This window comes from Nymphalis io, chromosome 27 (assembly GCF_905147045.1).
Source record: "Nymphalis io chromosome 27, ilAglIoxx1.1, whole genome shotgun sequence".
NCBI classification, from domain to species: domain Eukaryota; kingdom Metazoa; phylum Arthropoda; class Insecta; order Lepidoptera; family Nymphalidae; genus Nymphalis; species Nymphalis io.
The window spans coordinates 4,877,917-4,905,039 of record NC_065914.1 but is presented as its reverse complement, the minus strand read 5'-3'; the positions used below and the strand labels follow the sequence as shown (position 1 = coordinate 4,905,039).

General features: G+C 33.3%; 2 protein-coding genes and 1 long non-coding RNA gene across 4 annotated transcripts; 2 read left to right on the top strand and 1 right to left on the bottom strand.

Annotated features, from left to right (window-relative positions):
* Positions 1-309: 309 nt before the first annotated feature.
* On the bottom strand, positions 310-7,546 carry LOC126778914 (BLOC-1-related complex subunit 5). Of its 2 annotated transcripts, XR_007670246.1 has the most exons (9): positions 7,430-7,546; positions 7,236-7,342; positions 6,321-6,431; positions 4,948-5,114; positions 4,477-4,552; positions 4,119-4,231; positions 3,238-3,372; positions 1,542-2,043; positions 310-1,459 (listed from the first exon to the last, which is right to left on the bottom strand). XR_007670246.1 is itself a non-coding variant. In XM_050502669.1 (8 exons), the coding sequence occupies exons 2-8, from the start codon at positions 7,327-7,329 to the stop codon at positions 1,957-1,959; spliced, it is 783 nt and encodes a 260-aa protein (XP_050358626.1). In that variant the 5' UTR covers positions 7,330-7,342; positions 7,430-7,546; the 3' UTR covers positions 310-1,956. The 2 variants fall into 2 exon arrangements, 1 of the variants encoding a protein (XP_050358626.1); XM_050502669.1 differs by having other exon boundaries at positions 310-2,043.
* Positions 7,547-7,891: 345 nt separating this feature from the next.
* LOC126778929 (ubiquitin-fold modifier-conjugating enzyme 1) lies at positions 7,892-13,617 on the top strand. The gene is made up of 4 exons (XM_050502684.1): positions 7,892-8,156; positions 11,068-11,199; positions 12,408-12,575; positions 13,474-13,617. Exons 1-4 carry the CDS (start codon positions 8,034-8,036, stop codon positions 13,558-13,560), a joined length of 510 nt encoding a protein of 169 aa, XP_050358641.1. The 5' UTR covers positions 7,892-8,033; the 3' UTR covers positions 13,561-13,617.
* Positions 13,618-18,522: 4,905 nt separating this feature from the next.
* On the top strand, positions 18,523-22,579 carry LOC126778949 (uncharacterized). Its single transcript, XR_007670252.1, has 7 exons — positions 18,523-18,534; positions 19,552-19,572; positions 20,315-20,332; positions 21,070-21,090; positions 21,651-21,671; positions 22,057-22,080; positions 22,562-22,579. It is a non-coding gene; the product is annotated as an uncharacterized LOC126778949 (long non-coding RNA).
* The last annotated feature ends 4,544 nt before the right edge of the window (positions 22,580-27,123 follow it).

The following is a 27,123-nucleotide window of genomic DNA, read 5'->3' as shown; positions in this document are numbered from 1 at the left end:
CGCATCATAATTCAGAATTGCTAAGTACCAATTTCGATAGCTCTCTTTCCAAAAATCCATTGCGTATTTCCAGAACTCTCAATTCCTTGAATTTTTTTTTTTTTATACAAACTTGATGAAAGTTTATTAGAGCTAGCCTTCTGTGTAAAAGGAACCCGTTTGAATTTTTTTAGAATGCTAGTCCCAGTAGTTTTGGCTGTGATATGTCAGTCAGTTATTATTTTATAAATTGATAAGTAAAATCAACATATATTAGTAAAAGAAACAACTTATTTATTTTAATTTAATTAATTCTCTTAAATAAAATATACAGCCATATATAATGTTAAATATTAATTAAATTAAATTACATCAACTGCATATTATAGTCCATTCCAATCGAAGAAAGAGAAAAGATAAACAAACCTTAGATTTATATATTCCATCAGTAACGGTTAATGTCCCACTGCTGGGCTAAGGCCTCCTCTCCCTTTTGAGGAGAAGGTTTGGAGCTTATTCCATCACGCTGTTCCAATGCGGGTTGGTAGAATACACATGTGACATAATTTCAATGAAATTAGACACATGAAGGTTTCCTCACGATGTTTTCCTTCACCGTCAAGCACGAGATGAATTACAATCACAAATTAAGCACATGAAAATTCAGTGGTGCTTGCCCGGGTTTGAACCCACGATCATCGGTTAAGATTCACTCGGTTCATTGGTGGTCCTGGTCTCTTCGGTAAGTCGTAAATAAGTATAATGACGTAGGTACGTCATTAGATGAATTCGACTTCGACCAAATCATATATTCCATATGTTAATATATCTATAAACTACACAAATAGTTTTTAATTAATATACCTTTATTTATAAAACAATACAATTCCAATTATACTTTCGATAGCGACTTTAACGCCATTCAAAACGCTATTCAGATTTCGACCAATGACATCACGCCATTTCAAGATCAAATTTGTTTATTCATCTCTACTCCTCCTTCCATTGCGATAGACTATTCAAAATCTACGACCATTTCCAATAAGCGTTATAGAGGTAGAACAATAGCTTTAATATTTGGTACCGTGACCACTAGGCTTTTAGTGGCATACGGCTATTTACCAGAGCACAGTGTGCTCTGTGTGTGCTATCGCAGTAATGAGACTCCAACGCGATAACACATAAATCTTGTTACAATATTGAACGCAAATCGAGCTACAACAGTACAAAAAGGATTTTGATCACTAAAAAGATTGAACCGAGTAATTTCTGAGATTATGACTTTTTTTTTTTAATTTAAAATAGGAAGGCTGCCTGGCAAATGTTGGCAAAAAAAATCATCTGTTGGTAAGTGGTCAACACCACACAGCATTGCGTTTATGCGCCTGTAGTTACATTCTCACTCAACGTTCAAACCGGAGCACAAAAATGGTAAGCATGCTTTTTTTATATAATAGGAAGGCGGACGCATATGGGCCACCTGATGGTAAGTGGTCACCAACGCCCTTAGTAATTGGCATTGTAAGAAATGTCAACTATCGCTTACATAGCCAATGCGCCACCAACCTTGGGAACTAAGATTTTATGTCCCTTGTGCCTGTAATAAAACTGGCTCACTCACCCTTCAAACCGGAACACAACAATATCAAGTGCTGCTGTATGCGATATGACGAGTGGGCGGTACCTACCCAGACGAGCTTGCACAAAGCCCTACCACCAGTAAAATGCTGTTTGGCGATAGAATATGTTAAAGGGTCCAAGTAAATAATAAGTTATGTTACTCGAAATGTCTACAGCATGCGTTACAGTAACAGCCTGTGAATATCCCACTGCTGGGCTAAGGCCTCCTCTCCCTTTTATAGATATACAAACTCGCTAACTTAATAAAAGTAATATACATTTATATTTAATAATACGATTCTGATTCTGAGGATATATTTACAGTAATTCTTGACTTTTAATTAATTTAATATATTTTTAAACTTTTTGTTCGTTCCATACAAAGGGCTCCAATCTTTTATTCTCTGGTAACATCTGGTTTAATTCTTCTATATCTTGTAGGGTCTGCAAAAAAAATAACCATTATTATTATTTGATGTTTCTTTCGTTTTATTTCAAGAAAACTTTGATTAATAAGCGTTTATTACTCAATAAAAAATTATATATATGATAAAAAGAGTGTCGAGTTAGTTTTCATTGATTTCCATGCCGAATAAATAATAATTTAACGAATATGCTTATGTTTATTAAGTAGAATAGCGAAAGAGAGTAAATACTGAGTTTCTTGCCGGTTATTCTCAGTATAACTTACGATCCGAATTAAAAATTTAATTTAATCTTGTAAAATGACGAATCAAAGCTCGCAAGCGGCTCCTTGAATTTAAGTATAACTTGATTTGATTTCGGCGACTTGGGAGAAACAATAGCCAATTCCAATGGAAGGAGTAATAATAGATAAACAACGTTGATCTTGAATAGACATGACGTCATCGGTCGAGGTCTGAAATAATGATAATCTTATGGATTCGTGAAATAATTGCGTTTTGGATGTCGGCGAAGTTGCTATCGGAGGTTTGGAAGTCAAATCGATTGTATAGAGGAGTTAAGTGGAATTGTGTTGTATTATAAGTAAAGATATACTAATCAAGAACAAATCGCAAAGTGGCTGGCAGCGGATGGTTATTGAGAGCCGAGGATCGAGCTCAGTGGCATGCCATTGGAGAGACCTATGTCCAGCAGTGGACTTCGAAGGGTTGATGATGTATGTATGTATGTATGTGTGTAATCAAGAACTGTTTGTAGTGCATAATATAGCAGAGCTCGAGTTGACTGCCTCGTTGGTCTAGTGGCTTGATGTAAGGCCGCAGACCCGGAGGTACTGGGTTTAATTCCAAGGTCGGACCAATAAAAAGTTATTGGGTTTTTCTATCAGAAACTTCTCGGTAGCAGCCCGGAGTCTGGAAGTTAGAGTGTTTTCACTCCCGTGCCTCGGAAAGCACGTAAAGCCGTTGGTTCTGCGCCTGAACCCTCTTTCCGGTCGTGTCGGATTGCCATCCCATCGGATTATGAGAGTTAGGGAATAGAGAGTGCACCTGTGTTTGCGCACACACTTGTGCACTATAATACCTCCAGCGTAGTTGGTTAATCTCTCTTGAGATTGGCCGCCGTGGCCGAAATTGGCCCGGAGGACATTATTATTATAGCAGAGCTATTAACGAATAGCATGGAATATTCTGAAAATACTAGTTCGTAAATTACCTGGTTCAACAATGAATTGCACCTCGAGAGCTGGTGAGCTACCTCCCTCACCCGTGACAGCCTCTCAGCGTGACGCGCGTTGTTTCTCTGTTTCTCCACCGTTATTGAATAGAGTCGGGTTATTTCCGAATCCGCCTGTCAATTAAATATTTTTATTATTAATGTGGATGAAAAATGTTTGTTCATTTGTTATCTCAAAACGATTAAACCAAATATCCAACCAAATATCGATTGAACCAAAATTGAACCGGTCTTCATGAAATTTAACTTAGCTTAGTATATAAATTATGGGATTTAAGAAAAATGAAAAATATACAATAAACCTGTTCTGTCGGTACTTTCCACCAGTAAAGCTATGAATTTAGTTGGTGGAAGGGCTTTGTGTGAGCACCTGGGTACCTCTCCTGGGTAGCACCCACTCATCATGTTCTACATGCGTCCCTTCTTTGAAACCTCTCAGCCATTTCGACTCATTCCATCGGTATTTAAGACACATTATCGAACACGATTTTTGTTACCGATTTCCTGATTGTTTATTTAAAAATGGATCTAGATTCGATTTGTAATAAATATGTAGAGTTATAATATAGTTAGATGGAAGAGCAAATGGACCACCTGATGGTGATCCACCTGACGTGATCACCACTATCCATGGAAAAAAGAAGAAATAGCAACCATTCCTTGTATCGTCAATGCGCCACCAATTTCGGGAGCTAAAATGTTATATTCCTCGTGACTCGTCACACACAGTTTGAACTCTACAGAGTATTGGTTTTTGACGGCAGAATATGTGATCAGTGATTAGATTCTACCAAGGCGATGTAACACAAAACCCTAACAACGAGATTCTAGCCACGATTGCGGTAGACGGCTAAACTCACCTCCTTAATCTTGTTTGCCAAGTGGATCTCTTCAGCAGCTAGCGGCTGAGCGCAAGCTGATAAGTGCGCTTGAACACGTGTAGTCATCCTGACCCACGGTCTGGGGTCTAGACCTGGAATATTAAATTCAAGAATGGGGGCTGTAATATAACAAGCACTCCGGATACGTCTGTGGCACGCGCGCTTTTAGTTTATAAGTATTGAAAATAATTATATATATTCCTGACTGAGATGGTCAAAAAAAATTGGTTAAAATAATGGTAAATAAAATCTTCAAATCAGTATGAAACTTAAGCTGTGAAGCGCTTTATGCTGTCCTCAACATATACCAAGTGTGTAAATCAACGATTCAACTGACCTTCGAGAACCTCAGGGTCTCTTGCGCCTGGTAAGCCAAGCGCCCCCCTCATGATTGGTAAAAACGTTGGTATTTCCTGAAGATAATAAAGTGATATACATATGTATGTATGTAGGCGATATATGAATTTATGTTCCAGTCTCTTAAAAAAGCCCGATTAACTAAATTAAATGCTCATTGGTTGCTTATTGCGTCATCAGTTGGCACCGACCAATGAGCATTGAGATCATCCGCAGCCAATCACATTAAAGCCATTAATTAAATTACTCTAATTACCAATCAGAGTTTAAGAACGGGAGATACATCACAATAATACTAAAAAAAATTTTTTTATGTTTATAGTTTGAAAACTTTCTCCACAGAAAATACTTATACGTACCAACCAACTCAAAGTCAAATGGCTTTTGAAGTTTAACCTTAAGCAGACAAAGCAACATCTATTTATATATATGTATTACAATGTATATTCACCTGCAATCTCCTGATATCCTCGTCCAATTGCGTGTCAGTGGCTGGCTTAACGACGACAATATCGCGGGCTCGCTTATTCCTCCTCGCCTGCAAGCTCAGCTGCCTCCGTTGCAGGAGAGACTTCTTACTATCCGATCGTTGCGTTTTTGCCGAATTTTTAGGTGAATCTAATATATGAACCAAGCGTTAAAGGCATGTGAAAGAAAGAGACAAAATTTTATTTTTGACAAGACATTCGATTCGGATAAAATTAAAATAATATGTTAATTGCCTAATCCAATCGAAGGAGTAAAGATAAACAAACCTAAGATTTACATGTTTCATGCGATTCTCTAATAACTGTGCTATATTGTATACTAAAAATAGTTCTTGATCTCGGTATCTACCACCTTACAAGTTAATAAATTATTATTCGAAGGAATCAATCCGGATGTCTGCCACAGCGGCCAATTTCAAGAAAGATAAGCCAACTGCACAGGATATATTGCACAAGTGTGTATGCAAGCACAGGTGCGCTCTCTATTCCCTTAGGGTATGTACGCACTATGCGGATAGCCGGAGTGCGGTTAACCGTCCGGTTGACCTGTATATATACTATATACGGTATAAATACTAATTTTTCATACATTTTTCTGATTAACCGTCCGGTTAACCGCACTCCGGCTATCCGCATAGTGCGTACATACCCTTACTCTCATAACCCGATGGGACGACAATCCGACAATATATACAAGCTATACACTAAATAAGTACAGGTATATATTATATCTGACGATGTCTAGTGGCAGATTGACAAAGTTTATTTGATTATATTTATTATTCTAAAGTAGTAATTTATCATCAGATGAATAGGCTTGTCCGTCTCAAAAAAAAATAAAACTAGAATATAACTTAATTAGTAGTTCCGCGTTATTACTCGGGAACTATCAATAAATTTTAATCTTTTAAATTTTTATCGAGAATTTGCATAATTATAACCAATTATCACCATAAATTAATGAACTTGACATATTAATGACACATGTAGTTCATCATGTATATTATCTCTACAATATGGGTACCTTCAAGTCTAGAGTGAATAGGCATCTTCTAGGCAAGTGCGCTCCATCTTAGACTGTATCATCACTTTCCATCAGGTGTGATAACAGTCAAGCGCTAGCTTATATATATAAAAAAAAAATCATAATACAACAGATAATTTTTTTTTTTTTTAATCAAGAAACACGAGGTATTTTATACTTGTGAATACATATGTATAATGTATCATTATTACACTGATATGTAAGATCGACTACTATAACTAAAACCAATATAAGTTTGTTTTAAAATATTTTGTATGTTTTCCTGTTAGCGTGTTTACGTTAATATATTACCTCCAATAGGTCTGTCCACTGTGTATGATATATATGGCAGTTCAGAATCTGAGCACATACTGGCTCCGGGTGAATTATTACCACTCGGCGATGGCTCAGGTCTCCTTGTATCTATAAGAAGAATAATAACAAGGAATTAATATATGGGATTTCTTGTAGTTTTTTTTTGTATATATTATAGGTTGGCAGACGAGCATATGGGCCACCAGATGGTAAGTGGTCACCAATGCCCATAGACATTTTCATTGTAAGAAATGTTATCCATCGCTTACATCACCGATGCACAACCAACCTTGGGAACTAAGATGTTATGTCCCTTGTGTCTGTAATTACACTGGCTCACTCACCCTTCAAACCAGATCACAACAATAACAAGTACTGCTGTTTTGCGGTAGAATATCTGATGAGTCGGTGGTACCTACACAAACGGGCCTACAGCTTACTGGTGGTAGAGCTTTGTGCAAATGATATAATTAGTTCAGAAAATTTCTTCAAATTTCAAATCATACTTTTAGATTATTTATAAAATGCTAATAAAATTCCTAAATCAAATAAAAAACCTTTTATTCAGCATAGAATCATTACACTTATTGACTGCCATTAGAAACTTCCATAATCTGAATAAAAGGGGAATGGCACTTAAAATATATATTTCTCTCATTATTGAAAGAATATCGAGGTATTAAATAAATTATAACAACATTATTATATTGTAATATATAAGTTTTACCTAGAAAATTTGGTACAGATTACTTATTTATTCCTATATTATTATTTTTTCTGGCGTGTATCAAAAAATTAAATATTTATATTCATATTGTTTGACAATAATTGTGATTCATAATCATTAATATTTTTTAAGCTAAGGCTTAATACACTTTTAGAAAAAAAAATGAAATGAAAAAAAAAATTAACCTGGAAAAATTGAAGATGCTATGGTATGTTCCCTGCGCACTGGAGGAGCTCTTTGCATCTGCTTCTTCGGAGGCATAGATTGTTCTGAACCCATTTTAAGTCTTTAACTAGAATTATTTTTTAAATTAGTGTTTTTAAATGTCATAGTAAAATAAACATTTCTGTTACTGTTTACATTATTTTTTTTAACACACCTTCCTTATTAGAATGCTAACTATTTCAATGAGAATAGATAATGAAATAAACTACACTTAAATAATTTTTCTTAAATTATCTCATTTTCTAAGCGACAATTGATTACAATTAATATACTGTCATAATAACTGACATCTTAGTTTGTTCTCACTGCCTATTGCCATAATTTTTTTAATATTTTCTTTTTGACAATTAACATTATTTATTTATTAGTAATATGTGAGTTAATAGTTGTGATAAATATTTTTATTCATAATATTCAGTTTTTTGTTACGCTTGTAATAAAAAAATTAAATTTAAAATATTTATATTATCAATTATACCTATATTATCAATCACTACATATAAGCAGCCTTTTTTTATTTTCTTTTAAGTATAACATTTATTTATCTCTTTTTTCTGATGATAAATAAAACAATACTCGTATTGATTAGCCGTCATTAGATATTGAAAAGTGACACGTGTCACGTAGTAAGAGTTGAGCTATGACATTTAGTTTTGACATTTCCGTGTTTTAAAAAGTAACACTTTTGCTTACGCAGATATTCCAATTGCAATATTTTCAATTAAAATATTCCATGACTATATCTCAAACTCATAAAAATGGTAGATGAGGGTACTAGAAAGTCATTAAGTAGCATACCTTTACTAAAAACTAAAGCAGGACCGAGAGACAAGGAATTGTGGCCAACCCGTTTAAAAGAGGAATACCAGGCATTAATAAAGGTAAAATTTACCGAAATTGTTAATGATTTAAATTATATCTATAATAAAATTGGCAATTAATTTAAAAATGTTACCGTTTTTAACGATTTTTATACTATTATACTTTCTAATAATTAAATTAATGTAACTAACGAAATACAGGAAGGAGATTTACTTAAATATGTTTACTGTAATTATAACGATGTTAGTCATTCCAATATCCATATTATAAGTGGATTTTACTTAGAAAAATATAATAATTGTCAAGAAAATCTTTTATATGATAAAGCTACAGCAATTAATTATTATTGATTCCATTTTATATCTTTCACTTGAATACAATTCTAAGCCTTTTAATATGATTTATCTAGTCTATAAGGCATAAAAAACTGATATAATTATTCTTTAAAATATCACAAAATTACAAGTTTGTAAAGCATACAAACACTTTATTTGGTGTTAGGGTATTGTGCAAACCAGTCCGGGTAGGTACCACCCAGTCATCATATTGAACCACGAAACAGGAATACTTAGTATTGTATTTATTTTACAAGAATATATTGATGGCAGTAAAGTAGTTACGGACATCTACATTTTTGTGAAAATGCTTTTTTCACAAAAATAAGCTTATATTAACCTTATCTACAAGTCTGTATTAAAGATTTTTAATTTTTCTAAATAATTACAATTATCTGGTTCGTAAATGAATACATCTACACTCGAATTTTAAAAAACACCGCAGTAGAAATGGACATTTAAAATTGTCCGCCTTTACTTGGAGTATCCATAGATGATTGAACCGCAAACAAAGACTTCAGTCACTTATCACACTTGCGCATACGTGGTTACTCGGTACTCTGTTAATTTATAGCACTTTTTGTTAAAATTATATTGTATATAGCACTCTACATTTATGTATCCTTAAAATATTAGTTTCTATCAAGATACCTACCATGATATTTACTAATATATCATACACAGTAGCGTATTAGAATCAATAGCAGTTGACGACACAGATCTTGTTAACATTTTGATCTTTTTTTTCCATTAGAAGTAGTTTGAAAGTGATAAGAATTGTTGAGCTACAAGATTTTTTTAAAGTTTTTACTCTGTAACTAATCTTTACTAATATTATAAAGCTAAAGAGTTTGTTTGGTCTCTCAAAAAATACCGGTTCAAATTGAAAATTATGTTAGTGTTTCCCTTTATCAAAGGCTATTATTATATTTAACATCAAGCTACTAGCAATAGTAGCTAAGCATCAATAAAAAATGTTGCAGAAACAAGGAAAATGTATTCTTTTTGAGAGCTTCTGTTGCATGCGCTGCCTAAACAGTTAAAGTTAAGCAACAATCACGTATGCCAGAATTGTTTTTCTTAAAAGATTAAAAAAGCATCCACTATATCATATGTGTATCATTTAAGAATGACTTACTATAACGTTTTTTTGTAGTAATCAAATTAGTTCATAAATAATCCATTATTTGCGTAAATTTTCATCTCATTGTTTTTTTAAATTTATAATTACTCGTTTTTTTAATAGTTAGTTAATTATTAGTACTTATTTTTTAAATACAGATTTACCTTTCAGTTTTAAAAGGATACAATTTCTTATGAAGGTATCGTTTGCAGTCATAATAAATAAAGCACAGAGACAGACATTAAAATATGTCAGAATAGATTTAAGGGAATTCAGTTTTTCTCATGGCCAATTGTATGTTGCCCTAAATATCCCACGAAAATGAAACTAAAATGTTGTTATTACAGAAAGACTATAAGTCCACTTTTAGTGATTTGTTTAAGTCATACATGGGTGGAAACACGGACACAGCTCGTTACCAATAAAACACTTAACTGAGTGATTAAAAATAGCCTGATATTCTGTAAATTTCAAGGGTGATTATACTTTTAAGGAACAGTGATATTTATTTTTTATCTGTATGTTAGCATTATACATTATTTATATTAATTAATAAAAAAATTATTTTCTTTGATAGTTAATATAAAGTAATAATTTACTTAAAATAGTTTTGATCTTTTGTCAATAAACAAAAATATATAATTATTATGAATAAATAATAACCTTCTCCTCAAAAAGAGGACATTCACAGGCTGTTATGGTTACGGTACGGTAAATAATAAATAAAACAGTATTATTGCATATGCATTATTATTAAAACAAAACATTTGTGTGGTTTAGGAAATTAAATGAGTTTAACTGAGAGACGTAGATGAAGCTATGTGAAATGTTATATGCAAAGTAAATGAAGTCATCTACAGAATTTTAGTCTAAAAATATTAAATACTGTTTGTATGTCACTTAAATTTCTCTAAATATCTTTAAAAAAATAGTTCTGGAAGTTGTTACCTTAATTTATGAAATATTTTAATTAGAATGAGCTCTATTTTGATTACAACAAATAAACGGATATCAGGCATGTATCCTTTTACGTTGAGGCTTTTACAAAGTAAAAAAATAAATCTACATTATTTCAGAAAAACAACGAAATAGCGATATAAGCCGTTATACAATAAATACTTTTTTTTATTTTAAATCATCATGGAAAATTTCAAATTAATTGATACATAAATGTTGAAATGGTAACAATTTTTTTCTTAATGTGCTCCTGAAAAATTGCTATTATGTAGATGTCTGTATCTACTTTGCTGCCATCGATATTATATAGTAAGAAAGTCCGTAGTAGTTGGTCACTCTTTTCCAAGTAAATAATAATATGGTACGATTAATAAAGATAAAATTATAGATAGATAATTGAAAACATGAGTGAATAAAGGTGATATAAATTACAAACACACTAACCTTTCCCAATCTAAATTTTTCAACAGTTAAAAACCAGTCAAATTTATAAACGAATAGCCCTTAATTTTATGTTCACTTATACATTTGTTTAACAAATCATTTTGTTTTCAGTATGTGCAAAATAATAAAGAGGCAGATAATGACTGGTTCAGATTGGAATCAGATAAAACTGGAACAAAATGGTTCGGAAAGTGTTGGTACGTCCACAACCTTCTGAAGTATGAATTTGACTTGGAGTTTGATGTGAGTATTAGTGTGTTACAAACTTTACATTAGCTTCTATAATAATAAATAATATTCTGGGGCATTATTCATACACCATCTGAGCCAAACTAAGCAATAAATGTAACCTCGTTGGTCTCGTGGATAGCTGATAAAAACCGTACATCCTGAGGTTTTAGGTTCAAACTCCTCAAGCATTATTTATTTCTAATAAATATCAGCTTAAAAATATCTGCCGTCAATGTCCAACAATTCGTCACACACTCACTCATTTATGGCGTTGTCTTGTCCAAAAGTTCTGTTCCAATGATAACATTAAATTTTGATAAAATAAACCTTATAATAATAATAATATCCCGGGACATTATTCACACACGGTCATCTGATCCCAAACTAAGCAGAGCTTGTACTATGGAAACCAGACAACTGATATACTACATATACTACTTTTCTTTCGTACATATGTATAAAGATAATTACACCCAGACTCAGGACAAACTGATATGTTCGTGCACACAAATATCTGTCCTGGGTGGGAATCAAACCCACAACCTTCGACATGAAAGGCAAGTATCTACCAACCACGTCAACCGGCCCGTTCTATGTGATTATCTTTTATTTTAAATAGATAGGTGATTGGCAAATGGGCCACCTAATGGTAAGTGGTCACAGCCAACTGTAAGAAATTTTAATCTACTCAAAGTGTGGTATAAAGTACGCAAATAACAGATGACAAACATATGATGCACTAGTTGCCTATCCACAGATTGGCCAGTCGTGTTCATACATTTATTAATTATTCAATCTTTAATTAATTTCAGTAATTAATACTCATTTAGCGTATATTATTGACTATCTGCCTAGTTTATCTAGTGGCTCACTATAAGTCTGCAGATCCCGAGGAACTGGGTTCAAACCCCGGGACTAAAAAGAGTTTGTGAGTTTTTCTCTTGAAGATTCTCAATCACTCTAGTTTGAAGAGTGTACTCTCGTGCCTGAAAAAGCAGTTAAAAACCAGTTGGTCCTAGTTTATGAGAGTGCACATGTGCTTGCGCACACATTTGTGCACTATAATATGTCCTGCTCAGTTAACTAATGCATCATGAGATGGCCAAAAGCCGAATAAATAAAAAAATACATATATTAAGAGCCAGCCTGCAGATTTTCTTGTATAAGGATCACTCTTGTTTCTTCAAAAGCCGAAAACGGTAATTTGTGTTTTTTTCCAGATACCTGTTACTTACCCGACGACAGCTCCAGAACTTGCTTTACCAAGTTTAGATGGAAAAACCGCTAAAATGTACAGAGGCGGCAAGATATGTTTAACGGATCATTTTAAGCCACTATGGGCCAGAAATGTACCGAAGTTTGGTATAGCACACGCAATGGCTTTAGGTGTAAGTATATAAGAAAGTTAAAAATTATATATATATGAAATATATATATAATTTTTAACTCGGCGGTATACGTTACTGTGGCTTTGTTCTCGAATGTCTGGTTTGGAAATGGCCCAGCGGTAAGAAATTTATGACGAGGTGGTATTGATCACGTGGGGCAATTCGTTGTCGGAACCGTTATCAGACATGTTGTAGGCGCAAAGTAAATGTTCAGTCTCGTACAACTGTTGTTTATTTGTTCGCTTACAATCGATAATCACAAAATAACAATTAACCACGCCGATTAAAGTGGTTGGAAACGCAGCAAGTTTGATACAAGAAGACGACCGTTCGCCCCGGAGTCCCGTTCCCAAGTCCCCTAGATTACGTTCAGCAAACCTAAAGTCCGATGTCAAATCATTAACAACTCATTATTCATTAACTGTCAAGTGGGCACTCTGAATTCCTGTATCAACCTTACTCAAACGAACTACTTGACGTTTCCTAGAACCGCTTACAGACGGCGTTGTACTTAAATTATGGCGTCCCATCTTTGATTCTGCGACATATATATATATATATATATATTATATAAATATGTAATTCGTTTCGTGCGGCGGGTAAAGGAAAATATTGTGAGGTAACCTGCATTTGTCGGATTAAATTTTGCCACTTATTTATTCGCGAACTCGGATTGGAATACTGTTTTTTTTGTAATATAATCGGTAGGCGGACTGGCGAACCGGCCACCTGATGGTTAGTGTTCATCATTGGATTTCCATTTAATTAGATTCTATTTTATTAATCCCGTCCATCCGGCAGCGATCCTTCTATAAGACACCTCAAATATTTGCGATAGCCAATAATAAATAATTGACAAATTATTTTCGTTCATGCTTCAATAATATTTTTTTTCTAGCTCGGTCCATGGTTAGCAGTTGAAGTGCCTGAATTAATTGAAAGAGGCGTCGTCAAATATCAAGAGAAGTCAGATGAAGCGAAGTAAAATATTTTGTACGGAGTTTGTAAATATATTGTTTTATAAAATAAATTTATATATGTTTGTTGTTTTTTTAATGGCAACCCTGTTGTTCTTTTTTGATGTAATAGTTGTCAGCTATTAAGCGAATCAACAAGCCAACCAACTCAACAATATTAACACTAATATTGTAAAGCTGAAGAGAGTGGAGTTGGTTTGCTTAAAACTATCTCAACAACAATGTGATCGCTCTACTGCTTCTCCGCGGGGCGCCCCTTTTTCGCCTTGTACGTTCAGTAACGTAAGCTGCGCACAGTTAAGTCGCACGGGTGGTACATACCAACTCGCAACTAGGGTCTATGCTGGAAGACTGTCAGAATTAACTCGTAAATAGTGTATAGTGAAATAATAATCATTTATTTAATCAAGTAATAGACTCGATCACAAAAAGAAAACGGTTTATGTTAACAAAAATAATAAAAGAAACATTATCTATTACTACTGCAGTATACTGCCTATATTCTTTCCGCTAGGGAATCCTTAGCAGCGGTTTATAACTATAATCTAGTTTGCTAGTGATCATGTTTGGGTTTTTGTTGAAGCACCCTGCGAACTAAGGATGCACACCAACAAGACAAAACACGTCGTGACAATTATTAATACACTTATTTTCATAGAATTCCTCTTAATTATATTCTGGAACATTATTCATACACGGCCATCTGATCCCAAACTAAGCAGAGCTTATACTATGGAAACCAGACAACTGATATACTACATATACATTATTTTCTTTTGTATATACGTACTTACACAGACAATTACACCCAGACTCAGGACAAACAGATATGTTCATCATGCACACAAATATGTGTCCTGGGTGGGAATCGAACCCAAAACCTTCGGTGTGAAAGGTAAGTATCTTCCAACCACGCCAACCAGCCCCTCAAAACTGCTCGAGTACCCCCTAGGATTTGGAGGCCCGCAGAAGCGGGCCAACCGTCGGGACGGCACGGTAGTATGCGCAAGCGATCCCGTGACGTCCCTCGACAAGACAGTGGGTACCGCTGGTTTTTTAGTGGGTATTCTGGCGCCTTCAGCGCCGGCGAGTCCCACATACCCCCCCACCTCATGTGAAACACATAAATGTGTTTTTCCAGCAAGGAAAAAAAAAGCCTCTCAAAACTGAGTCCAAAAGTAATTTAAAATATTGCAATTTTATTATATCGTAAAATAAACCATTTTTTATTGCATTATTTGCTATCGTATTCGGCGCTGAATTTTCGTAACATAATAAACGAAATGTTACGTTGTTCTATAATTGTTGCCATATTTATTAATTATTTGTCATTCGGCGATACATATCCATTTGTAAGTATTGCCATATATAAATAGTTAATGGTATTTGTATAAATGTTTTGTCACTATTTACGTGTTAATAATGACAAAGACATCCGGCATGAACCCAAGACAATAATAGATAAGATGTATAATATTATTATATAGTAATACTATATTTACTACATTAACAATTTAATATATTAACTATAATAATATATCTACTGGTGGTAGGGCTTTGTGCAAGCCCGTCTGGGTAGGTACCACCCACTCATCAGATATTCTACCGCAAAACAGCGATACTTGATATTGTTGTGTTCCGGTTTGAAGGGTGAGTGAGCCAGTGTAATTACAGGCACAAGGGACATAAAATCTTAGTTCCCAAGGTTGGTGGCGCATTGGCTATAAGCGATGGTTGACATTTCTTACAATGCCAATGTCTAAGGGCGTTTGGTGACCACTTACCATCAGGTGGCCCATATGCTCGTCCACCTTCCTATTCTATAAAAAAAAAAATTAACTATATTAACAATTAAATTTAATTATGTCATTAAAAATAGCACTTGCAGAATACAATACATATGTAACGTTAAAATAACCATTGAGTTCAGTTATCTTATTTTTACAATGAACATATTTTAACGAAATGGTATTTGTTTACAGCCAGACGTAAGCTTATTTAATTAATTTTATTAATTCACGAGTTACGTAACATTATGTTTTCTTGTACAAGAGCACGATTTATAGAACTTATGTATTTTTATTGATATTTTATTATTTAAATTTTGTTCTTTTTGTTATCTCTACGATATAATAATGGTACTAAAACATGAGAATGCTAATACTTTAATGTAAACGTCGTACGGTTCCGGTAAATCCCTTATCCAGAAAAATATTATGTTGGCAGGTACTTAAAGCTAAATCAAATTCAAAATAAAAAAAATTAAGTTATGCAAAGGTTATCGTAATATTAAAACGTAACAAAAAGTTTTTACTATGTGTGAAATTAACTGAATAAAAAACCTAAACACGGAAAACAAATCGGCGATAGACATTTGGTTGTAAGGCTTTCTACAAGCCCGTCTGGTTTGGTATCACCCACACATCTCACGCTTGAGTGTTATGAGAGTGCAATTAAGAGATTTTTTGAAGGACATCCATCAATTGTTCTTATTGCGTACAGCGCGTCAGTAACGGCCAGTATGTTAACGAGAAGTAAACCTATCAGCAAAAGTATTTCCAAAAACAGTTGGTATTATGTCAGCTGACCATCCAGGCGCAATAGAGGTCGGAGGACTTCAATCAAACTGTAGCCATATATATTTCCCGTTACCGCAGCATTCTGATCTACTTTTTTGTGTACTAAATTTTGGTAAAGTGGTAATGAGGAGGCTGACCGTTTAGCAAAAGAAGCAATTTTATCAAGAATGGTAATTAATATACAACCAGATTATTCTGAAGTTTTAATTAAGTACAAAAAAGAAATTTATTGTAATTGGAAAGAGTATTACGATGAAATATCTAAAAATAAGGGAATTTGGTATCGAACAATTCAAAGTGAGCCTCCTCACATACCTTGGTTTAACAGATATAAATTAAAGAGGTTATATATTATTACATCTCATCGTTTGAGATCTGGGCATATCCCATCAAAGAGCTTTGGTTTCCTTATGAAAAAAATGAGTCTCCTAATAGTGATAGATGTGGACGCATTGAAGATCTACATCACTTGTTGACGGAATGTGTCAAGACACAGAATCAGAGGAAGTTACTCTTAAATAATTTAAAAGTATGTTTGTTCGATGTTGAATTAGTTCAGAGCATTCTATCAGATCCTTTATCAGAATCTGCTAGGATGCTCTTGGAATTTTATCTTATAGCAATAAATAATAAGTGATATTACAAAATATAGAAGGGACAATGGGACTGACGTGCCTGTGTAGGACAAAAGTCCCTAACAAATTAACAAAAGAAAAAATATATTTGGTAATATATTTTACAGGACACACCTGCAGTGAGCATTTCTTAATTTATATTCATAATTATTGTCAAAATAACGATATCATCGATCTCATTTAGCGATATTTGGTTTGCAATTTATTATTTACTAAGCATTGGTAATCTATTTTACAGGAGACCCCAGCACCTGGAGTGAGTATTTCTTAATTTATTGGTAAAATATTGGTATATCATTCTTGATTGCCTTTAGTCTAGCGGTTAATTGTAAGGCCACAGAACTCGATGCCTGGGCTTGAAACCGGAGTCAAGCAATTACAAAGTTATTCGGTTTATCGAGGAATTCTCAATTCCAGCCGGGAGTCTGGAAACTGGCGGTGTTTAAACCCATGTGTGTTTATTGCCATCCCATCGGATTAATAGAGAGTGCAACTTTGCTCACACACTTGTGCACTACAACTTAATATGTTTGGCTATAACTTATACATACGTAACAGAAATCGGTCAGGAGGACATGGTTATCATATATTTCTTAGTGTACCAATATCAATCAGCATAGGAGACCAATTATTATCAAACTAAATTTGCCGTAATTGCGTTACTATACATTTTGGTAATTTTTTTACAGACAGAAACAACTACAGTGAGTGTTTTTCTAGATGATTTTGATGATTACATGTAAATTTTTCTAGTGGTACCACCCACTCATCACTTACCGCCAAATGGCACTGCTTAGTATCGTTGTGTTCCGGTTTGAACCAGTATAATAAAAGGCATTAAGTGTATATTATCTCAGTATCCAATATTTCTTAAAGTGCCAGTACTTTTCTACACCGCTAAACTATTATAACAAATAAATATATAATAAAAAAATATGATGATTTAATTTCAGGCAGCTGCTTCAGTGAGTCTTCCTGAATTATCACATCTATATATCGAAAATATCCAAAACTACGTCCATAGTAGATAATGTGATAAAACAATTGGATTTATTTTTATATTTTTATAAAAGTTATAGTGAACGAACAAAGCAAGGTCCCACACCCCCATCATTATTGTGTATTTAAGCTATGATAATTTATTCACAGGAAGCCTCAGTAAGTATTTTTCTTAATTATTATTATAATAACGTCATTATTTTATCGTCAAAGTAATGGCATTTTCTTCTTGTACCAATAAATATAATGATAAGAAAAATATAAGTTCAATATTAACATTAAAATTATTAATGTTTAAACTTTAATAAGATAATTTACCAATAACAAATATTAATAATTAATCGGTTCATTGGATGGCTAATTCCTTAAAAAAAAATCATTATTCCTAGTTCCCTTCTCTTTATTCCCTTTATTCACAAAATCTTAGTATATTTTAAGAAAGTAGTAAAGTAAGTATTTCTGATATTATTTGCAATACTAACAATAATATCTCGTTTTGAAAAATAGTGCATTAAATTTTATTATTCTTTTTATTTATAAGGACTCACTTTATTGCTCATCCGCGAAATGTTGACCACCGATCTATGGTGATATACTGTTTTGATGCGTGTATTCTTGAATTGTTATAATTATTATGGTCAATGCGGCATATCACTTTTTGACATTTCACGAGCGTTTTCTCGAGTCCCCAGTTTACATCAGACATTAGTTGTCTTTTTTGGTCTGTTGTTACTAAATTTTGGTAATTTACTTACAGGATGCCCCTTCCGTGAGTATTTTAAAGAACATTATCATTTATAACCCCAGTACATTGATGCAATCATGGAAGTTTTTGTTATTATGAATAAATATATATAATATATAAATTAATAATGATAAAGTATTTCATTTCGTTCCCATATTTAATTAATATAAACATATATGAAATTAAAATGCCGAGATGGACCAGTGGTAAGAACGCGTGAAGCTTAACCGATCATCATGGGTTCAAACCCGGGCAAGCACCAATTAATTTTTATGTGCTTAATTTCTTATTATAATTCATCTCGTGCTTTACGGTGAATGAAAATATCGTAAGGAAAATCTTCATGTCTAATATTACTGAAATTCTGCCACATGTGTATTCCACCAACACGCATTGGAGCAGCATGTTGGAAAAAGCTCCAAACCTTCTCCTCAAAAAGGGAGAGGAGGCCTTAGCCCAGCAGTGGGATATTCACAGGCTGTAACGAAAAAAAACATATTTACTGTGAATATAGATAATAGTATTATTACACATACAAGGAGCAAGTATAAGCTTGTTGCTTTTGTTACTTGAGGAATAGTAGCTACAGTAGCACAATACGCTTTTACATAAACACTACACGCACTACAGTACAGTACAGTACAGTAACAGCCTGTTAATGTCCCACTGCTGGGCTAAGGCCTCCTCTCCCTTTTAAGGAGAAGGTTTGGAGCTTATTCCACCACGCTGCTCCAATGCGGGTTGGTAGAATACACATGTGGCATTATTTCAATGAAATTAGACACATGCAGGTTTCCTCACGATGTTTTCCTTCACCGTCAAGCACGAGATGAATTATAAACACAAATTAAGCACATGAAAATTCAGTGGTGCTTGCCCGGGTTTGAACCCACGATCATCGGTTAAGATTCACGCGTTCTAACCACTAGGCCATCTCGGCTTTACCATTTACTTTACACGCACTAGGGTAAAGTAAATTATATAATTTTTTGTTTTTAATATAAATTCAATTTTTAAAAGAAATCGTTTGTTTTATTTCAGGATGGCACTTCAAGTCCATCAGTAAGTTACGGCGCTTAAGTTATTTTCAGTATTTTAAGTTGTGCGAAAATTCTTACTAATTATGTGAACTGGTTAAAGGTGTTTATGATCAGCGATATTTTAAAAATAGAAGATCAAAATCGAAGTAGTTTTGACCGGTACCGAGATACTTACGTAAAGCGCTCTCTAGAGTTTGATGGATATTTTATAAGCTTTTACATATTATAATTAAGACTTTGGAGTAATTGTGCAAAATGTTATTAGTAATAAAACCCCGCTTATTGCTTCCTTGGTGACTCATTCTTCGCCCAGAGAATTAGAAGTGTGGTTTAACGAGGGAATGCTGTTAGCATTCGTGAAACGGTCATGTTTTTTACAGTAGCTTAATATTCTCATTAACGTCGACTGTGGACAAAGCTCTTTTCATTGTATTGGATTAACGTGAAATTATTATAATCCCGGTAATAGTTATCTTAAAGTCGTAAAAAAATATATGCTAACTCACATCAATTAAAGCATTTCTCCATCGTTTCAAATAGCAATTACACAAAGCAAAGCACCCTCTGATTTTTTTATTATTACATATTTTTTCCTGAGCTATCTCAAGATTTTTTTTTAAGTTACAATGGCATGTTAAGTTACAATCCCAGGGGAACCTCTTAAGAAACCAGTGGCGGAAAATTCTACCTGATCTCTTTAGACTTAAAAGACCATGTAAGCCGAGTTTATTTTATAAATATTCTATTGAAAAATGCACTTGTAGGAGGCGTCTTCAAATCCAGTAAGTATGTCTTGATGTGCTATGCCACCGACAAGTGTCAGGTCCGTCGGTGATATTCTCAATAACGTCGACTGTGGACAAACACTCAAGAAATGTTGAAACCCGACTTACGATGATACGCTATTTTGATGCGTGTAACCTTTGAATTATATCATTAATATAATCAATGACGTATATCATAATCATTATTATTATATTAAAAATTAATATTTTGTATTGCTATTTTGGGTTTGGTATGAGTGCAGTGAACCAGCTCCGATTGCTAGCTTCTATTGCTACGAGTGAACACTAAGTGTATGCAGAGTGTCATCTGACATTTTCAGTTTTTATTTTTAGCCTCAGTATTTAAAGTCTCTTTTATACTAGTAATTAGTAATTATTATTACTACGTATTTAGAAATGATGTAGTTGTTAGAACGCGTGAATCTTAACCGATGATCGTGGGTTCAAACCCCGGCAAGCACCACTGAATTTCCATGTGCTTAATTTGTGTTTATAATTCATCTCGTGCTTGACGGTGAAGGAAAACATCGTGAGGAAACCTGCCTGTGTCTGATTTCATTGAAATTCTGCCACATATGTATTCCACCAACCCGCATTGGAGCAGCGTGGTGGAATGAGCTCTAAACCTTTTCCTCAAAAGGGAGAGGAGGCCTTAGCCTAGCTGTGGGACATTAACAGGCTGTTACTGTTACTATAGTGTTACAATAAAATCGAAATTTAAAAAAACCTTTCAGGACCCACCGTCTGATGCTACGGTAAGCATTATTTATTATATAAAAAAAAATCAATTACATAACTACTTATATAGTCTATTCCAACCGCAAGAGGAGTAAAGACAAATAAACGACTTTGACGTTGAATTGGCGCGACATCATTGGTCGAAATTTAATCTATGATATTCACTATGGATTTGTAAAAATATTAGGTTTTTTGCGTCAATGAATTGTTATCTTGCACTTTACAAGTAAAATTAAAGTGTTTATAAGTTAAGTGGCATTTTATCACATACACTACACGTCTTTCCACCTCAAAATAAAACTAAATTCGTTTTCATATAAATAAAAATTGTATATTAAAAAAAACCTAATTCGAAGTATATGTCGATTGTATTCACTAAAAAAAACTAACCTAACCTATCTAAGTAACTATGTATTATGGCGTTGGAAGCCATCCAGAATATTGCAAACCCATAATATTTCTTAAGTTACTATTTTTGAGTGATGGAGTATGATATAAATAAAACAAGAGTAATTTTGAAGTGGAGGATTTCGACATATTAACGAAAAATACTAAAACTATTATTTATTAATTTCAGGACGCCACGACTGTTTCTCCGGTAAATAATCTCTAAGACTATATGTATAAAAAAGTTATGTTAAATTGTTTGCTACCAATTTTCATGCGCGGCCACGCTCGTGTGTTATTGGGGGTGGGAGGCAGGTGTTATGTATAAAAAACTAGCCTATGTTCTTTCTTAGGACTCAAGCTCTCTTTAACAGTGAAAGCGTAACAAACAGTCAGAGTTACTTTCGCATTTATTTTTTCAAAGATATAAACATTTATTTACATGATTATAAATACAAATAACAATTTAAAATAGTTACTGTACAAAACGTGAATGTAGAATGGCTAGTAGCATTTCCCCTTTTAATTTTTTTTAATGTATTAATATGCTTGTATAAATAGTTAATTAATAAAATGACGAGTTCATTTCGTTTCAGGACGAAGCGACAACTGCTGCTGTGGTAAATGGTTTTAATAATGATTTTACTTATGTCAGTATTTTGTGCAAGCTCGTCTGAGTAGATACATCTTAACAGCCATCAGTACTTAGTATTGTTGTAATCCGGTTTGAGAAATGAGCCAGTGAAACTACAGGCATGAAGGACACAACATTCTAGTAACAAGGGATGGTTAATATTTCTTACAATGTCAATGGTCAATGGTAACCACTTACACCTATGGGCGGTGGCACTTACTATCAGGTATGTATATACTATTAATATAAATAAGAAAAGACAAAACAATACCGTACTTTCTCTCCTCTGCTTGTCAGAGGATTGATCTCTTAAATTTTTAATGCGACAAAAGTATTCCAATTTTCGAAAATAATTCAGTAATTAAGAGTCAGCACTCTTAATTATTATTAACTACCAATGTTTCTTCACCTATACGCTGTCAATATATTCCCTTCAATTTAATTTTTTTTTTCGTTCATATTTTCAGAACACAGACAAAGTCGTGGTACGTTATGGCATTTATTATCTTGTTATAGAATTATGAGAACCAGAAAGCCGAGATGGCCTTGTGGTTAAAACGCGTGAAACTTAACCGGAGATCGTGGGTTCAAACCCGGGCAAGCACCACTGAATTTTCATGTGCTTAACTTGTAATTATAATTCATCTCGTGCTTGACGGTGAAGGAAAATATCGTCAGGAAACCTGCATGTGTCTAATTTCATTAAAATTATGCCATGTATGTATTCTACCAACCCGCATTGGAGCAGCGTGGTGGAATAAGTTCTAAGCCTTCTCCTCAAAAGGGAGAGGAGGCCTTAGCCCAGCAGTGGGACATTCACAGGCTGTTACTGAACCAGAAAACCGATACAAATTACGAGTTCAAACACGGGCAACACCGTTCAGTTGTGCTACAGTATCATGCGATTATTTGTGTTTATAATTCATCTCTTGCTATCCTGTAAAGGAAAACATCGTGAGCAAACCTGCATGTGTCGAATGGAAGCAGAGTGGTGGAATAAACCTCCCAAAACTTCTTTCCTTTCTTTCAAAGAAGAGGCCTTAGTGTTGAATCATATGTGTGTAATCATTGTATACAAGTGTAAATAATAAACTATTTATTAATATTTATAGCTCACAGTAAGTATGTGCTTACTATGTAGTGAAATATTAATATATTAACAATATAGTATATGAGCCTATAATGATATCAACTCCCATGACATAACTATTCGCTCAAAGCTTCAAAAATTTTAAAAAGTTTGGATTGATTGATAAAGCGTTGTTTTATATTAATGTTTTATAATTATATTTTTATTATTTCTTTCAACGTTCATTATTTAAGTCCCAGGTCGGGCCAATAAAATGCGATTGGGTTTTTCTGTCCGAAAATTCTCAGTATCATCCCGGAGTCCGGAAGTCGGAAGTGTGTACACTCCCGTGCCTCGGAAAGCACGTAAAGCCGTTGGTCCCGCGTCTGAACTCTTTCCGGTCGTGTCGGATTGCCGTCCCATCGGATTATGAGAGTAAGGGAATAAAGAGTGCACCTGTGTTTGCGCACACACTTGTGTACTATAATATCTCCTGCGTAGTTGGCTAATCTCTCTTGAGATTGGCCGCCGTGGCCGAAATCGGTCTGAAGGTCATTATTATTATTATTAAGTTGAGTGTAATGTTACCATTATAATGACAGTGTTTATTTTATAAGTTTCAATTGTATTGTTGTAAATGCCTATAATATAGTATTACTGTGCTAGCTTACTATTGTCGTAAGTTTTTGTTGTTAACTTTGAATATGCGTTTCTTATATCAATAAATAAATTGGGCAAGTTGCCGTTTGGATAAGAGCCACTCCTTAACCTGCTGGTATCGTTAGAGCTAATCTTTGATTTTAGGTCTATCCATCGATTCAAGCAAGGAAACTAAATTATGACTTTAAATAGCTTACCTTTTCATTATATAATAAACATAAAACCAATTTTAAAATAACCTTATTTTCAGCATCCCGTAAGTAGTATCGTTTTTTTTAATAAATAGGTTTTTGGTTGACGAAATGTAATATATATTAACTAATAAAAATTAACTTTCTAGCCCGGAGAAGTAAGTCTTTTATTTATATATATTTTTTTAATATTATCAATCAAATGTTACTTATCGAGATACAATAACATATAAATAATATTTTTCAGACTCCAGTAAGTATAACATAATTATATTTCAAAACATACAAGTCTTATAAATTATATAAATCCCTAAGCAGTATTATGTACACTATTTTAAAATATATACAATCTAGTTTGTTTATTTATTCCTCTATGTCGATAGCTCCGTCAACCATTCATAACGCCATTTTTTCACGAATACATAATTAATGCCACAGATTATTCAAGATCTCAACCAGTGATATCATGTTATTTGAATGTCTTGTCTTTACTTCATCTGTAATTGGAATAGGCTATACGTACCCTTTTTATTACTTAAGTTTATAATTTATTGTACATCACAAAGAGAAAAAAAAATACAAAACATGGATACAGCCTAAATAAAAGTAGCATACAATTTTGGCGACCTTATCGCTACATAGCGATCTCTATTTTAACCAAATTTTTAACCAAATTTTAATTTATTTTCTTTAAAACCCTAGTGTATCAATCACAAGCTCTGGAAACGCTTATATTGTTATATTAATTGATATATTATAACTTTCAGCCAGAGGTAAGTTTACTTAAGAAAAAAATTTAGATTCAGTAAAAATCAACATGTTATAAATGTGACCACGTTGGTATCGTGGCTAGCTGATAAAAACCGTAGATCCTAAGGTCCTCGATTTAAACTTAACTAACTCATTCGTTTCTAATAAATACCAGCTTAAAAATATCTGCCATCAATGTTCAAAATCAATCAATTCGTCACACATTTATGGCGTTGTTTTGTCCATAAGTTCTGTTACAACGATTACATTAAATTTTGATAAAATAAACTTTGAGTTAACGTTACGTTGTTAAAAGACCATGACTTCTAATTTAGAGTAAGATAAGTCCGTTTTCAAAATCAATTTAAAAATCTCAATAGTTAATAAGTTAACGATGGAAGGAGAAAATAATAAAACACTTTATCATTTACTTTTTTATAGAATGTGGTAAGTAAATGAAATTATTACATAACCAATGTTTTAACCATACAACTTGATATTGAGAATTCATTGAGAATAATTTAATTTCTTTATAATTTTTATAATCATACTTTTTACATTTTGCCTTCCAATTAAGCGTATGCATTTATAAGAAGAAGAAGAATGTAATCTTAACTTAAATTATATTTAAATTGTATTTACAGTTTACAGTAAGTATTATATAAATTACATACTTTATACTTAGTCATATAGTATATTTTTGTTATATTTGTTATCTATCGTCTGGGTAAGTACAACCTACTCACATATTCTACTGCCAAACAGCATTACTTAGTATTGTTGTGTTTCGATTTAAAGGGTGAGTGAGCCATTGTAACAATAAGCTCAAGTATAAAACTTCTTAGTACCCAAGGTTGATGATGCAATGTAAGGGATGGTTAAAATTTCTTACATCGCCAATGTATATACACGGTTGTGACCACCAAGTGTCTCATTTGATAACAGGTCCATGTATTTTTAAACGGTAACAGCCTGTGCATGACCCACTCCTGGGCTAAAGCCTCCTTTCCCTTTTTGAGGAGAAGGTTTTGGAGCTTATTCCACCACGCTGCTCCAAGTGGGTTGGTAGAATACACATGTGGCAGAAATTCAGTGAAATTAGACACATGCAGGTTTCCTCACGATGTTTTCCTTCGCCGTCTAGCACGAGATGAATTATAACCACAAATTAAGCACATGAAAATTCAGCGGTGCTTGCCCGGGTTTGAGATCACGATCATCGGTTTCGAGATTCACGCGGTCTTATCACTGGGCCATCTCAGCCAGCATTTTTAGTAAAAAAACATATGGCTGAGATACCAGTATTACTATTTTTTATATTTATATAAAAAAACATTAACAATATAAACGTCGATTACAGGACCACTACGTAAGTTAGAAATTTTTGGTTTATTATATTCAAAATGATATAAATTTAATTATATTTTATAATAACTATGTACATACAATACCTAAGTCATTTGACTGTTGAGCTCAGCTCCTTAAGGCCGTAAGCATACTAAAACAAAAAAGATTATTGACACTGGTAACTCTAAAATGGTTGACAAAATTATTATATGCAACGCCTGCCTTACTAAGACAGGTTGTATTATGTTTGCAGTTCCCTTGCAATCATAACTATTTTACACTGTGTGTTTCAAATAAGAAATTAAACACGACAAAACAAATTAGGTACATATAAAAAGACAAATAACAGCTACCTGAGGCAATAAAAATAACAAAAAAACTTCTTATTTATAAAAAAAAATGACAGAAATTCATGTAAATTACAGACTCAATTACTCAATTGAAAACATTCAATAAATCACAAGTCGCACCAATAATGAAATAATTACTTTACCTTTCTGTCCTAACAAAATGGCTGTTTGAAAATTAGCGCGCTTTTTTTACAACGCTGTATGGATAAAGGAATCTTTTAACTATACATAATATCAGTATAGACATTTACATTAAGTGCAGACATACACACATGTCATTATCGTTAATAATTTAATTTATTGTTCAGTTAAAAATAATGAAGTTTTTTCTTTTTCATAATCGTTTTTGCTGTTCTGAAATAAATGGTAAGATTAATTTATTGTGTATTTGAAAATATAATTTGATAAATGGTAACATTCTTTAGGTATTTTAGGTAACACTTGACTGATTTATATGTGTAGTGGCTAACTTATAAGTCACTCGAGCTATTAAAAAGTTATTTAGCTTACCATCGCGGAGTATGAACCACTCGTAGATAAATAACTTTTCGCTAATATTAAGGGTTAATAAATAATAAGATGCTTTTTACAGTTTTTGTTGACACTTGCTTTAAGTTACCACCAGATTAGTAGCTTTATCGTTACACGACAATAATAAATGA